At 33.4% G+C, this 14,511-nt stretch overlaps 1 protein-coding gene across 1 annotated transcript in view; it reads left to right on the forward strand.

The window, feature by feature from the left end:
• LOC116776084 (uncharacterized) overlaps nt 1-13,191 on the forward strand; it is a 22,358-nt gene extending 9,167 nt beyond the window's left edge. Inside the window, exons 10-23 of the mRNA XM_061525440.1 lie at nt 6,203-6,281; nt 6,666-7,281; nt 7,360-7,555; nt 7,693-8,071; nt 8,370-8,814; nt 8,882-9,078; nt 9,164-9,503; nt 9,582-9,648; nt 9,742-9,844; nt 10,220-10,327; nt 10,630-10,758; nt 11,021-11,157; nt 12,570-12,653; nt 12,906-13,191. Coding sequence (XP_061381424.1) covers nt 6,203-6,281; nt 6,666-7,281; nt 7,360-7,555; nt 7,693-8,071; nt 8,370-8,814; nt 8,882-9,078; nt 9,164-9,503; nt 9,582-9,648; nt 9,742-9,844; nt 10,220-10,327; nt 10,630-10,758; nt 11,021-11,157; nt 12,570-12,653; nt 12,906-13,088 — 3,063 coding nt within the window. The 3' untranslated portion in view covers nt 13,089-13,191. The remainder of the gene's footprint in view (nt 1-6,202; nt 6,282-6,665; nt 7,282-7,359; nt 7,556-7,692; nt 8,072-8,369; nt 8,815-8,881; nt 9,079-9,163; nt 9,504-9,581; nt 9,649-9,741; nt 9,845-10,219; nt 10,328-10,629; nt 10,759-11,020; nt 11,158-12,569; nt 12,654-12,905) is intronic.
• Nucleotides 13,192-14,511: the final 1,320 nt, after the last annotated feature.

A 14,511-nucleotide genomic window follows, 5' to 3' on the forward strand; every position in this document is an offset into this window, starting at 1 on the left:
CATATTGGTTTGAATAATCAATAGTATTTGTCACAGCACGCTCGACCAATGACCTTTGAAGCTTGGTATTGTTTGAATCGAGAGTTTTAGTACGAGCACTAATGGATCATTCTGTTATGATTCTGTTAAAACTTAAAATATACCAATTTTAATCTCCGTAGCCGCTTTTTGTATCTGTATTGGACATTTTTCGCTCCTCTCGAGATGCGTCTCCGAGTTGTTCGTACGTTTTACGAATGTGAAATGTCTTAGTCCTGTTTTATTTAAAACAAGATGTTTTTCTCGCTGATATTTTGTTCCTCATCTGCATCTAAACTCAAGTTACACCCATTTTAATTTTATTTTCAATCCAGCGGTTGATGTTTACGAAAATTTTGATACAAATCTTTATATTCCGTTCAACAGCGACAGCGTAACAGTGGGTCTTGATTAGGTTCAGTTATTTCAAGCAATGTACAGAATAATAGTCTAGAATAATATTTCTTACATAAAATGTCTGCTTCATTATCATTAGAATGTTATAATTTACAATAAAACGTCTAAAAAGTAGCATTATATTCTCATTAAGTTTGTTTGTGCTCGTAAAAATACAACTATCACCTAGCTGGGATACCTGGCTACGTCAAGAAAAGCTTTCTGCTCGCCATCAAGCGGTCTGGCAGAGGTTTTTATATTCAAGAATATGTTTTTTTAACTTAATATGATATTAAGAATATAGGGAACAACTTAAAACACTATTTGGATTTTTTTTGTCTACGAGAAACAGGCTCCGAGATAAATATATATGTACAGACATATGTATATATATATGTATATATATATATATATATATTTATATATTACTGTTAATTACAATTAAACCTCATTAGTTAATTATTCTCATATTCCCTAACAATCCGCTAGTTACGCCGCGGAGTGCTTCCTTTTGAGAATCAGCGAATTAGAAAAAGCCTTACGAGTTAAGACAACAGAAAATGGTTGGCTCTTACACAATAAGACATTGTCCTGTCGGCTGGGTCCATGAGTTTTGTTGTGTCCGAGACACAATACTAGCTTTAGTTAAAATCAAAAACTTGCTCTACATGCACTGTAATGAAAATAACACACTTTAAGATAAATAAAAAAATTTGTTTAGGCGAATTGAATTAAATTTATATTTTATTGTAGACTTGTATAAGACTGTATAAGAAATTTTTAAGTAAACATGTGATTTTTGCTACTTTAATAGTATTCAGAAAGCATGAAATCATGCGCACCCTACTAGTATTACTCGAGTACTGAATGGCCGAACATTTTTTCATACTCTGCCAACGCTTTTGTTGGCTGTTGCTCGGATAGTCTGCGGTTTGCCTTTTTCGTTTTTAAAATATCCTTTTTTTTTATTTTGTGAATGCCCCTCATTGTATACTTTTAAAACAACCTTTAGCCTTTGATGCGGGGGGATTTATTTTATATATAATTTGGAAGTCACTTGATCTCGCGTAAATAACAACGGGACGGACGTACTCGTGTAGGTACATGTGTCTGTACATACTACGATAACTATCAAATCAATATTAGCATTTATTCGTTATTATTAATATGTAATCTGTAATATAAATTTTTATTACACTTAAGAGTCTGTATAACTCATGAGTAAATTTAAATGTTATGACCGGATGTTGATGATCCAGTTAACGATGGATAAAATATAATGAGATCTAAGATTTTCGCGAGTTTTACTCATTTTAAACAAACAGAATTAAATATACAAGTTTTGTCCCTGAATATCCCTTATTTATTATCATTAATAATTATATTTTATTTAAATGAAACTAATATTTTTCGGATTACTAGGCGTTTTTTTATTATTTTATAATCTGACGAGATGGTAGCGCACCGCGTCTGTCCGTGATCACGGTTGTTGCAAAGTAACCGAAACGTCGGGAGTATGTAGTTTAAAATAATAAAAAAAAACGCGTAGTAATCCGAAAAATATTAGTTTCATTTAAATAAAATATAATTATTAATGATAATAAATAAGGGATATTCAGGGACGAAACTTGTATATTTAATTCTGTTTGTTTAAAATGGGTAACTTTCTTATAAATAAACAAGTAAATACAAAAACTTAATAAATTATATTCTAAAACTTTTTCGAGAAACACGCTATCGAGTGGTGATAACTGTTTGATAATCGGTGCAGTAGTTTTTCCGTTCATCGCGAACAGACAGACAGACAGACTTTGTTTTATAATATGTATTGAAGCTACTACGTGTAGTTTAATGTCAAGGCAGTTTTCTATCAAAAATGTATTTACTAATTGGAGTTTTTAAAAGTTAACATCGCTTAATACTAATCTCGTAAGAATTAAAATACCCCCCCCCCCCCTTGAAATAGAACAAATTTATATATATATAAATATAATTCTTTGTGCAAGTGGAGCTGACGAGGCGCTGACTTTGCCTAACGCGAAGAGCAGATATATTCTTCCAAAATGTCTGAACTCTAGAAAGACAACAATGAACGAACTCTCAAAGACGTTAGACGGTCACCATCAATCGGGGACCCTGCTAAGTGCTAATATTCCTGTCAAATAAATACCTAGGTATAATAAAAATTTAAAAAATTAACTCCCAAATAAATATTGCAATTCAAACAGTATTACCAGTTGAATATTGCAATTCAAACAGTATTATCAATACCTCGCGTCGCTTTTAACGGACTGTCGATGGGGAGTCGCTTTATTTTAAATTTTTTTGCCCTCACAGCGATTTTGAACAATTGAAACATTTTTAATATCGCGGTCCGTAATGTTTCCATATTGTCTGCCATGAAAAAGACATAATAACTAAAAAACGCTATCCATATCAGACGTCTGAATGTATTAAGGGCGCGTGTGCACCGGGCGGGCGGAAGGACGCTCGACGCGACGACCAACGCTCGCTTGTTGTACCTTATTAATCAAAGGTATATGCACGAATCATTCTTAATCTTCATGTTTTAAAAGAAGAAATCAGATTGTTTCAAATCATGTTTTACTTATATAATTCATCTCATTCTTTGCAACATGTCACTATAAAATAATCGGAATTTATATAATATATATGTATATATGTATATATATAACTCGAGTCATGTATTAAGTCTCCCACGTGTAAAGACAAATTTATTCGTTTTTATTATTTGAGAAATAATTATTCATATATTGATTTAATTTCTAACAAATGAAATGATCCAAACGCCCCGTCCGTCGTCAGCCTTATCCCTAACTAGCGGTAGAGTTTTTTAATCTGCAATCCGCCCGAGGGAGACCATTGTCGGACTGCGGTCTAAACAATGTGTTATGATGAGTACAGTCGCGCGGAAAAGACGCTCCATCTGTACTATAATCAAAGGTATGTGTTGCTAGTTTTTGATTTTCAATACTAACATTATTGGCATTTGTTATTGTTAAGCAACGTTACGAGAGGCTATGTCACGGATGGGTTGGCTGTAAACTTTGTCACTGACATGCAAATGTTTATCAGAGCGTTTTTAACATTGATTTTTTTATATACACTTAAAGACCTGTATAGATATAATATTGTTATTACACGTAACTTTCGTTGCATATACCTAGCAATCAATATATTACTATATATATATATTTACATATTTTAAACAATTCCACTGTTGTACTATTCCGCTATAAAGCCACTTTTAGTATAACAGCAATACAATATTGAAGGCAATTATTATTATAAATGATGGTCGGAGTGTAGTGGATATTAGTCTGAAGGTGTTTCCGTACGAATCGATGTGCTTTACGAGACGTTGGTAACAAGTTTTAGTGAGAAAACATACATACAATTATACGATTGTTTAAGGGTAGGCTGACTCGTACACCAGCTTTCAACTAACGACTACTTATCTGGACTTATCGATGGGTAGATTGGGAGGAAATAATACTATTTTTTCACGAATATTTTTTACGATTCTCATGAGAAGGCTTAATTTTAGCACGCATTTATATACTTTAACGATAAATTTCTGTTTATTGACTAATATTAACAAGGAACTTCCCCTTACCTTGCTCCATATTAAGACGTCATTAGTAACATGTGACGTATTCCAGCTATTAATCTACTCCCTCACACATTATGTGCGGGAAAGGGACGGAGTTTATTTAGGGTTGCCGTTCACGTTTATTGAATTTGCAAGTATTTGGGTAAATTTAAATTGCTATAAATATTACTGTATTTAATGGCGGCTTAGAAATTTGGTTAAAAGTAATAAATTTTATTAGTAAATCACACTGGTCACAAAACCATATGGATTGTTGTATGGTGAATTAGATAGAAAAGTGGTCACGAGTATATTAATCTATTGATAATTTTGACTCGTTTTATCTCCCAGATATGTCTATTGTCAAGATCGGTTTTGTTTTACCCGCTAAGAATGCAACTCGTATGGAAAAACTAATGGTCTACTTAAAACTAGCTACTGCTACGAAATATGTATGGCTCCAGGAATAGCTGATTATAAAAATATCTTTACGATTTCTTAATATAGTTATGAATGTCAAGAATTAAACTTGTATATCGTAAATGGGTATCGGAAATTTTGTTTTAAAAAACAAATCTATTATGATAAAGACGTAATAATACGTCTATTACGTCTTGATCCTGCCGTTACCTTTCGTAATTTCGGGATGGATTACAGCTTATGTCGTTTTCTGATATCCGAACTACGTTCCAGTAAAGTTACATTAAAATCCCTTCATCCGTTTCTACAGGAAAGTACCACGAACATGCTTGAAAATATTTTAATATTCATAAAATTCGTATGATATTAGGATGTGCAAATTTTAAATTTTAAATATGATATTAATGAAAAATAATATTGGAATATTATTTTCATAATTTATCCGTATAAATATTATTATTTATATACGATAGTGATGCACTGACCACTTAACGGGCTGGAGGTAAGCAGGTGACTTAATCAGAAAAGTTGAAATTACATAAACAACCCAGTCTAATAGGAGTTTAAAGATGCGTTCACGTTGCATAAGCGACAGCGGTTTGTCATTGAGACAGAAGACGATAAAAAGGTTATTGAATAAGAGAACGCTGCTTTATATGATAGATTTAATCTTTATGATTATTTTAAATAAAAATTCTTCATTGAAGTGAATAGTTCTAAATCAATGTAGATTTTTGTACATTTAATTCTACGGTACGTGTGTTATGTATCAGCCCGGCAGAGGGCGCTGCAGTTTTTATGTAGATTATTGCAATTTAAAAAGGTCTGAAAAATATGTTACTTATATGTATTGTTTCAATACTCTACACATTTCTATCTGAGCGTTACTCTGATTTTCACGGCCGGTGTCGCGGGCTATAACCAGTGTCACAACAAATCGCTACGCTCAGCGTAACGTGAGGCGGAGTGGTCTTAAAGACCCCCGCATTTTCTATATCAACCCTTCACAATAAATATGTCTGGTGTAATTTAAAAGTTAGCAGGTGTAATTCCGCCGCCGGAGAGTTATATCAGCGTTTAAGTGTTTAATAATTAAGAGTTTTTAATATTCGCCTCTCCATTATATCGTTCAACTAATTTGTTTTTATACAATATACACAGATACAGCTTTCGTCTTGTGCTGTGGTTGTTGGCTTAGTATTTAGATTTTATTTATCATATAACAAAGCTAAATATAGTGTTTTAATTTGTAAGAACTATCATATGTTCGGGTCTAACTAAGGGACGGGTGATTTCGATCGTATAAAAGTTTTTTGTTCCGCCGCTAGATGCTGTGTGTGTTCAAAGTTTCGTTGATGGATTTTTCATTGGCTAATGTGTTTTTATTTTGTTTTATATTCCTCTCTATATGTATAGAATTGAAGGAATATTTCAACTATAGCTTTAAAAATATATCAATTATTTTTAACTGAAATGAAAAATAAAAAATATTGCTATTGTATATTGGATACGTAATATTTTCGGACGTAATCCGTGAGCGTGTTTATCTCGTGTTTAAAATTTTGTTTCTTTTAAATCGTTACTGAAAACTCATTATCGAGTCAGGAGGATAGATTTTGCTGTCGAAATATAACATTTACGTAAATCATTTTGTCTACTTGTAAAGATAATAATTAGTTAATGTTTTTTATTCATATTTATTAATTATACAGCCTTTTTATGAGGTATTTTTTAATTTTTTTTTTTATGGTTCAGTACGGTGACATAACCGATGACCTGGCCAGTATACTGGATAGTCAGAAAATGGATTCGCAGACCAGCGTGAGGTTACGAGGTATGATAGATCAATATGAATGTTTCACAGAGTAACATACATATATCAGACCCCTGCTCCTACCGCTTTATTATTTAATCACTTAATATGCATGCTTGTTTGTTTGTATCAACTGTTGCGTGTTTCATGATCTATCTTCCTGTTGAAAATATAAGTTATAAAGTTATTTATTGCTATTTAAATAGTAATTTGAAATAAAAATTGCTTTAAAAGGAATTTGCTAGGCTGTTTAAATTGTTATCATAATCATGAAATGTTTTAAAGTTAATTAGAAGTTAGTTTTTTGGAAAGTGTTTGGAAAGTAACTGAATTTTTAACTGACACAGGCACGAAGTTTTAAATTTATTTCTTATATTTTAGCTGACAATGACATTTATTTTTCAGATTTTTTCCAAAAACTTGTACAAACAGATGCCCAGATTAAGAAACTCAAACAGGATATGAACAACTACTACAAAACGGACAGTTTGAAGTCCTTCAATGACAGAATAAAACGATCACTGAAAAATCGTCTTAAGTATCGCATCAGATCCAAAAATAAAAATAATAAGACTGTAAATAAAAGAAATTTAATAGATGACAAGAATAATTTGCTCAATAACGGTTCAGCAATAACGGGATTCATTATAGAAGGCGAAAAAGTGTTAGTTCAGTATGACACAGGGAGGAAGAGAAATTTCCCGAAATGCTCACACGCACACGAGTCTAAGTCTCATGAAAAAAAATTGAAACATCCATACTATAAGCACAGCCAGCGCGTCGACGAAATGCTAAAATACGCTGCTCCAGCGATAACCAGTACGTTGTTTAAGGAAAACACCGAACAAACATTACCAACCGACTCCTACAATGTATTTGATGAAAAAATATCTGATGCGAAATTCGATTCAGTCTTGGAAACTAAAACTAGCAAGGATCCAACCAAGGAGAAAGAATTTGATGTAATTATTTTGACGACGTCACCTGTCCAGGACGAAGGGATGAACGCAGCTAATATAAGGTAAGTAACGTCTCTATTAATGTCACGTGCAATAAGCCACCTGTCAGAATACATAGAAATATGTTTAAACAATTTCAGGAGTACCCCCTACAGAACGGCCGATTCTGAAGTAAATAATCGTGTAAGAGATCGCATCGGATACCGTAAGTTGATGCAAGTCGACGAAGAAGACAATGAGGAACTCAATTACGAAGATGTCAAGGAAGTGCTGACAGACAATCGCCAAAATGATGATGATTTTGACAGACAGACTGAAAAAAGGAAAAGAGAGAGTGTAATATTTGTTACGACAGTTGCAGTTTGGCTGTAGTTAGATATATAACGGGCTGTAGTTTGAATAAGTCCTTACATAAAAATAATCAATGTATTAACAGAAGAGCCATGTGTATTGATACTAATACTCATTTGTAGGGCCAACGCTTTAAATTATTCCCGTCTGAAATCCTAAACCCAAACTGGAAAGGTCCAATGCCTTTTTATCCCGACGAAATAAACACAATGATCAAACATGCGGCCATTCAAAATCTCAACATACAATCGCCAACGAATAGAAAATATCCGAAACCAGAACCAGAGAAGGAGAAGTTTAAAAAGGACGTCAGCGACACTGAATACATCGAGGATTACGCGTATGATAGAAGCAAAAACATGGCCAACATGGCTCAAGCCTACAGTGACTACGGTGTCGTCTATAACAGAAAAGCCGAGGATGTTAAAGACAGAATAAGCAAACCAGAAAACAGATTCAAGCAATCGATGGACAAGAGATTTTTTAAATACAATATTTTTGGTGAGCTCGCAAAGTATGTGATTTAAAAAAAAATGATTTTAGTCGATATCTATACGAAAAAATAACTTAAGGCGACAAAAACGAATCGCGCTCATGTCTCCACTTATGCTACATCATATCTAACTTTCGTTGCAACATAATAATAATCTTTCATCTCTAAACACTAAAATAATCTAATTAAATCTATTTTATTTTTTTTTGTAGATTGTTTGTAATGTTACAATAGCAAGCCAAATATCTTTATAATTCTGAAGTCATAGCATAAAACTAATTGCTTTTTTATATTGATTTAATTTAGATCCAGAAGGCCTTAAATTCGAGTTTAAACCTGGAACTGTCAAGACTGATAGCGACAAGCTAGTAACTGATTTGAAAAAACACATAAAATTTGTGAAACAGTCTACAATCAAGGACCGCCCGTCGCCACAGCCGGCTTATAACTCTGAAATTCAAAACGTACTTAGCCATCATATAAATTATCCCCTATACAATAGGGGTACGATGCAATCTAGGGAATATGAGGGGTCGATAAGAAAAGTGTTTAGAACACTTAAATCTGTAAACTATGAATCTAATGACGATAATAGTGATGTTAATGCTAAATTTGTTGAATCCAATGCAAACAAAACTGGCGTGGTCGATGACGTGTTTGGTTTCATAGCTCTAATGGGTGACTGGTTTAGAAAACTGTCATTGTTATCTGGAGAGGAAGAAGGAATACCCGAATTTATAAACGGTTCACTGTAAGTCACTTGACGCGTTAAGAGCTATAACGTTTTATCTGTCAATAATCATGAGACTTCTTTTTAGGTTTAACATCACGAAAGGGAAGGAAGACGTTCCGAAACTCAAAAATAATACCGACATTCTTTACCCAATCTACGACTCGGATATGGTGGATAATATTGGGCACAGATCCAGAGTCTTGATGTCACTCAAAGAAAACAACACAGACGATATGCAAGAAGCAAAATATAAAGAAAATGTGAAAAGAAATAATATTAGCGGTCCGTTAGCTCATAAAAAAGTATACAAGTATATATATTGGTTTAATTAAATTATTATTTAATGAATTTATCTTTATCTTTTCAGAATCGGACAGTATCGTCCCTATAGCACTAGTTTTAGCAACAAACATAACAAATAGTTCTGAAACAAAAGACGGAAGAAACTTAACGTCTATAGTTAAAAGGAGTATAGATGATAGCAAGCTGGTATTTTGGAACGAATTATACGATAACGAGGAATACGGAATAAAATCAGACTATTTAGATAACGTTAGAGAGAAGCATCTCGTGAAGAACAGAAATGTGTTCCAAAAAACGAGAGAGTGGATAAGACAGAAGTTCAGAAATAAAACTCGTAGCGCGAGGGGCAAGACGACCAAGAAAACGAAAACTACAACTAAATCAAAAACAACGAAAAAGTCAGCGTAAGTTACAGTTGTTTTGAATTTAAAGACGCCAGTTTACTTATTTTAATTGACCAAAGATATGTTCATAATTTCCAGGGCCTTGACAAATATAAAAATAATGGACAACCAACCAAAACCAAGATACATACGAAACGCGAATGAGGTTAGTCTATATTTAAATTTATCAATAAACAATAAATGATTAGGATAAAACAAATTGCATACCTACTTTTGTATGAAATAATTTACTGTCAAGGATTCTGAAAACATGAAAAAGGTCTTTGAAAAACTGACAGCGAACATGAAAACGGTTTGTCAAGAAGCAGCCAGAGCCATGGAGCACACGAAAAATATGGAAGGTGATTTAAGAACAGAGCCTCGTTGCTAACTATAACCACTCGACTGTTTCTCGTTTTTTATAATTCTTAATCAATTTAGTGCCTTTTATTTTCATATTCCTCTTTGTGGAACTTTAAAACCGGTTTGATATTTATATATATATTTACTCCCAAAAATCTTAATGGACAATTGTGTTGAATTTTATATTACGATGCTTTTGTTATGACTATATAAATAAAATATTCTGTAGACAAAGCTAGTGAGGTCTCTGGTAATATTTTTCTTTGTAATGATTTTTTTTTTATATTTTCCCATGAACCCTTCCCAGAAAACTTAAAATGAGGGTAATAATTGTCATATATGTATGTATTGACGTTTAATTCACTCAACTTTAGTTCGCGATGACAGCAAAGAAGGAGCGGCTGCCGCTTCAATGATGCAACAGCTTGTACGACTGATGACCGATTTGGTGGATATACAGGTTCAACAAAAGACCTGCGCCAGTAAGAATCATTCTGTAAAATATATTGTGATAAACATCATGGCCTAAAAACGCAGGTCACATTAAAGCAGATGCTGACGACAAACACAATTATTTATAAGACATAATTTTTTATTTAAAACAAGATATTTTTATTTGTCAGTGAAGTGTAATAAATATTTTGTAAATGTAATATTGTAACCTTTATATAAGTTATTTTATAAGCAGTTATGGCGCAGACCATAGTGTAAACAGTAATACATTTAAACACAGATCTCAAAATCAACAAATTTTTAAAAGTATTCATAAAACTTCCACTTCTAGAGCTACCATCAGATCTCCAAAACTTTCTGGAGTGGTTGACTGCCCCCGACGAGACTAACATGAGAGTCGACGAAGCTTCAAACAGCCAGACTGAGTTTAATAATGATGAAAACGAACTGTCTAGATTGGGTAACAAAAAACCTATTGTTTGCTATTGAGGACAACCCACAATGTATAAACAATTACAATTACCGTACCAAAGAAAAATAACGAACACAGTGATTGCTTTAACATACAAAGTAATTGCTTTTGCTGCACAATATAGATAATCTTGACATAGACTTCTCGTTTTTTGGCTCCGTAGAACAGCTGTCTTTGCATGTCGATATAATAATTTTAGCAGGAGCATCTAGTTTTGGAAGTCTGAATGAAAATTTGTTTTACTCTACAGAAAAAGCAACGGAGTCGGATATGCTAACTTCTATCTCTGAGGATAGTCATCAAGACGAGAGGACGGAGTGTCTTGGCACGATACAAGCGGTACAGGACCTGATAATGCAGTACGAAGGCATGAATGATGAAGACAAGGTAAGTTTTGAAATAAAAGAAGAAGTAAAAGGGCAAAGGAAGACTGATACGTCTCTCTCATGTATACTCTATCTTGTGAATGCTGTATACAATACTTTGTGTGTGTAATACAACAATTACTGAAACAGCGTCCGATGTTAGTACTTCAAGCATTCTAAGACGATCAAATCTATCCTGACGTACACTACAATAAAAGTGCATGTTCAAACGAACTCGATATCGCGATAAGTAAATAAAATAGAACCGTGTTTGTGGTGAACCGGTAGAGCGGTGTTAGGTGACAAGAAGGAAGACTACACAGTCACCTCAATGTTTGACATTGTGTAGACAATTATGTATTTTAATTCATAAGTTATAAAAACAATCAGGTAAATTATTTAAATTCTCAATATTTTTACAATTAAACCGATGACCTAAAATGGTTCTTAGCCGAATTACCGATGAACGTTAAAAATTCCTACCGTGTCGTTCACAGCAGGGTTTTCTGACCATCGCTTGTTATTAAATGTGTATGCATATCCCTTACATGAAACGCAAAATCTTTGCGGGCAGGTTTCCCTTCGCCAACATAAGTATGCTCACCCCTGTGGCAAAGATCTCCCATGGTTCACAACTAAGCGTGTTGTAGCTGAAAGGCACTTGGCATATCTATCTTGTGTAGATGCTAGAATGCTGCTCGCTTCTTTTTTCGAGCAAGAAATTCATATCTTCACAATAGCGATCGCTCACCACCTCGCTTAACTTACCTGACTGCGGTTCTTAACGACAGAGATTCGCATTGTTTATAAATAGTTACGCTGCGTAGTCTTACGTGAACAAAACTAATGGCCTGCTGGTAATCCAGCCGTAGTGCAAAAATATATAAACTATACCGAAGAAGAGAGTACGAGTATATAGAGTCCTAGCCACTCGCATCAATTAGAGTAAGAAAGAGAGTCCACGGTAGAGTTAATTTCACACTTCAGGCAATCTCCTAAAAGGGTGATGTAATCTTTTGAAATTTAACACCGACAAGACGCTAGCGTGTTCCTTCACCACCAAGAGGAGTCCGTTCACCTTGACTCTAACTTCTCGGACTGTATCCTTGGAATACTCTGACCATCTTCAGGTATAAGGTATAGAGGTATCCTCAAATCTTTACTTTGAGGTAAGGAAACATGACATTCTGGCAAATGTGCGGCAGCACTTCACGCCGGAACAGCTTCCTTGGTTATACAAAACACAGGTCCGACCGTGTGTGGAATACTGCTGTCACCTTACTGGCTTGTACTTGTTGAGGAGACTCGCAAAAAGGCTTAGGAAAATATATATATTTTTTCCTAATAAATAATAGTTAAAATTGTTGTCACATTTATGAAATCGCAAACTCTCAACTTCTGCTTCCATAAGTATATATTCCATAAAAATTTCAGAGCAAAATGAGCGGCGTCAAGGAATATCTGCAACATCAACTGATTTTCTTGAACAGAAAATTGAGCAACTTAGAAGAGAATAGTGTGAGTATTGAAAAAATTATATAATTGATATATTTTTGTATAAACCTAATCTTCTACAATGCTTTACGAAAAAAATATATAAAAAAATGTAGCCCACAATTTTACTACATAAAGTAACACGATTTTGGTTGACTCTCTTGGAAAATGCGGGTTCAAATCCAGCTTGTTTCACGGATTGTTCTTTCCTTATTATTTCTTATATAATATTTAATGCTACAAACACCTTAACCAGAAAAAAATCTATTATCCTAGTTTTATAAGCTGCACAAAAAACGCGATCTCCGTGGAATAAGCAGAACCCACAGTAACAAAAAGAGGAGGCAAGTCAACAAATTCGTTAAAAATTTCGGCAAGAAACATACTAAGACAACACCGGACAATATCACGGAGAGCAACAAGGAGAAAATGGATTCAACGAGAGGAAAAAATATTTAGTACAGCCGAGAAATAATGAGGAATGCACCAAAGATGAGACTAGGAGATAATAATTTTATGATAAATGTAGTTAATTTGGATGTAATATTGAAGATTATTATATTTGAAGTTTACAAAATTGTTTCAATTTATATTTAAAGTATTTTTATTTAAAGTAAGTAGTGTAAAATTAAACAAAAAATTGGCCTGTAGATTGTGAGTCCATGGATTTAGCTGGACATTTATTTTTTTTTGCTCCTCCTTATATCGTTCATTAGGTCCCGTTAATTTTTTCTAAACTTCTTCTATAATACCTTAAAATCTACTTGGATATTTAATTCTGTGCCTTCTACACTTCAGCTTACCGTAAAGTATCCTTATGACTAGACCACACATTTTGAAATTCGTATGTACAGAGCTACTTGAAAACGGGTAAGTTTGTCTGTAAGTTTAGTTTAAAAGCAAACTAACTTGTGATATAACTCACAATTCATATTTTGCCTAGTGTAAATTATTTATTATAGTTTAGCCAGTCTCGCATCTTAATTTTATCATTATAAATTTAATGGTTAAAATGTTTTTAAGGTGTGTTTCATACTCTTCAGGATCTTATTTATTAACACACTTTACACATTATGAACAACACTCATCACTTGTACTGTCGGCAGACTCATCACTAGATGTTACATCGTGTGCGTTACGCGGTTAAATCCGTCAGGAACTATTAAAATATGTAAATGTGGCTATAGTCGATGTCAGACTGAGTTATATTGATATGTTTACTTTTTACGTGCGACTCCTTGGAACTGTCGGGCCCAACAGCACATAAGTTTATTGGATTTTAAATCTACCCTACAATATGTTTACCGCAGACAATGTGGATCTCGAACGACATGTGTTGTTAGCGAACGTTTTCATTCGTAATCAGTAATTTAAACTTCCGAATTAAACGAAACTAGTATTATTCGGATATACTACGCGGATATATCCGAGTAATACTAGTTTCATTTAAATGAATACTCGCGAAAATCTCAGATCTCATTCCGAATTGAACTTAAAATCTAAGTAAATGAAACTTCTGCGTAACATAAAAGTAATTATAGGACAAAACAAACGTCAAAATACTGTCAATATCAACTTAAGGCATGACAAAACGAACAAAGAGTGTGCAAAATAATGAAAAGGTTCTAGGTGCTGCTAAAAATATAACTGGAGTCTTTATAAAATGTAAAGGCCACTATTAAATAAGACAATCCTTCATATTTTCTCCACAGATTATAAAATATTGTTTTATAATTTGATAAATTAAAAAAAAATGACGTTGACAGAATATTCCACAAAATTGAGCGTCAATGAAGCCACAGCATAAACTAAAATTAAATATAATGAAAGCGGTGTGAGTTTCGTAAAGAATTTAAGAATTAATATGAAATATTTCCCATCG

This window comes from Danaus plexippus, chromosome 28 (assembly GCF_018135715.1).
Source record: "Danaus plexippus chromosome 28, MEX_DaPlex, whole genome shotgun sequence".
NCBI lineage: Eukaryota > Metazoa > Arthropoda > Insecta > Lepidoptera > Nymphalidae > Danaus > Danaus plexippus.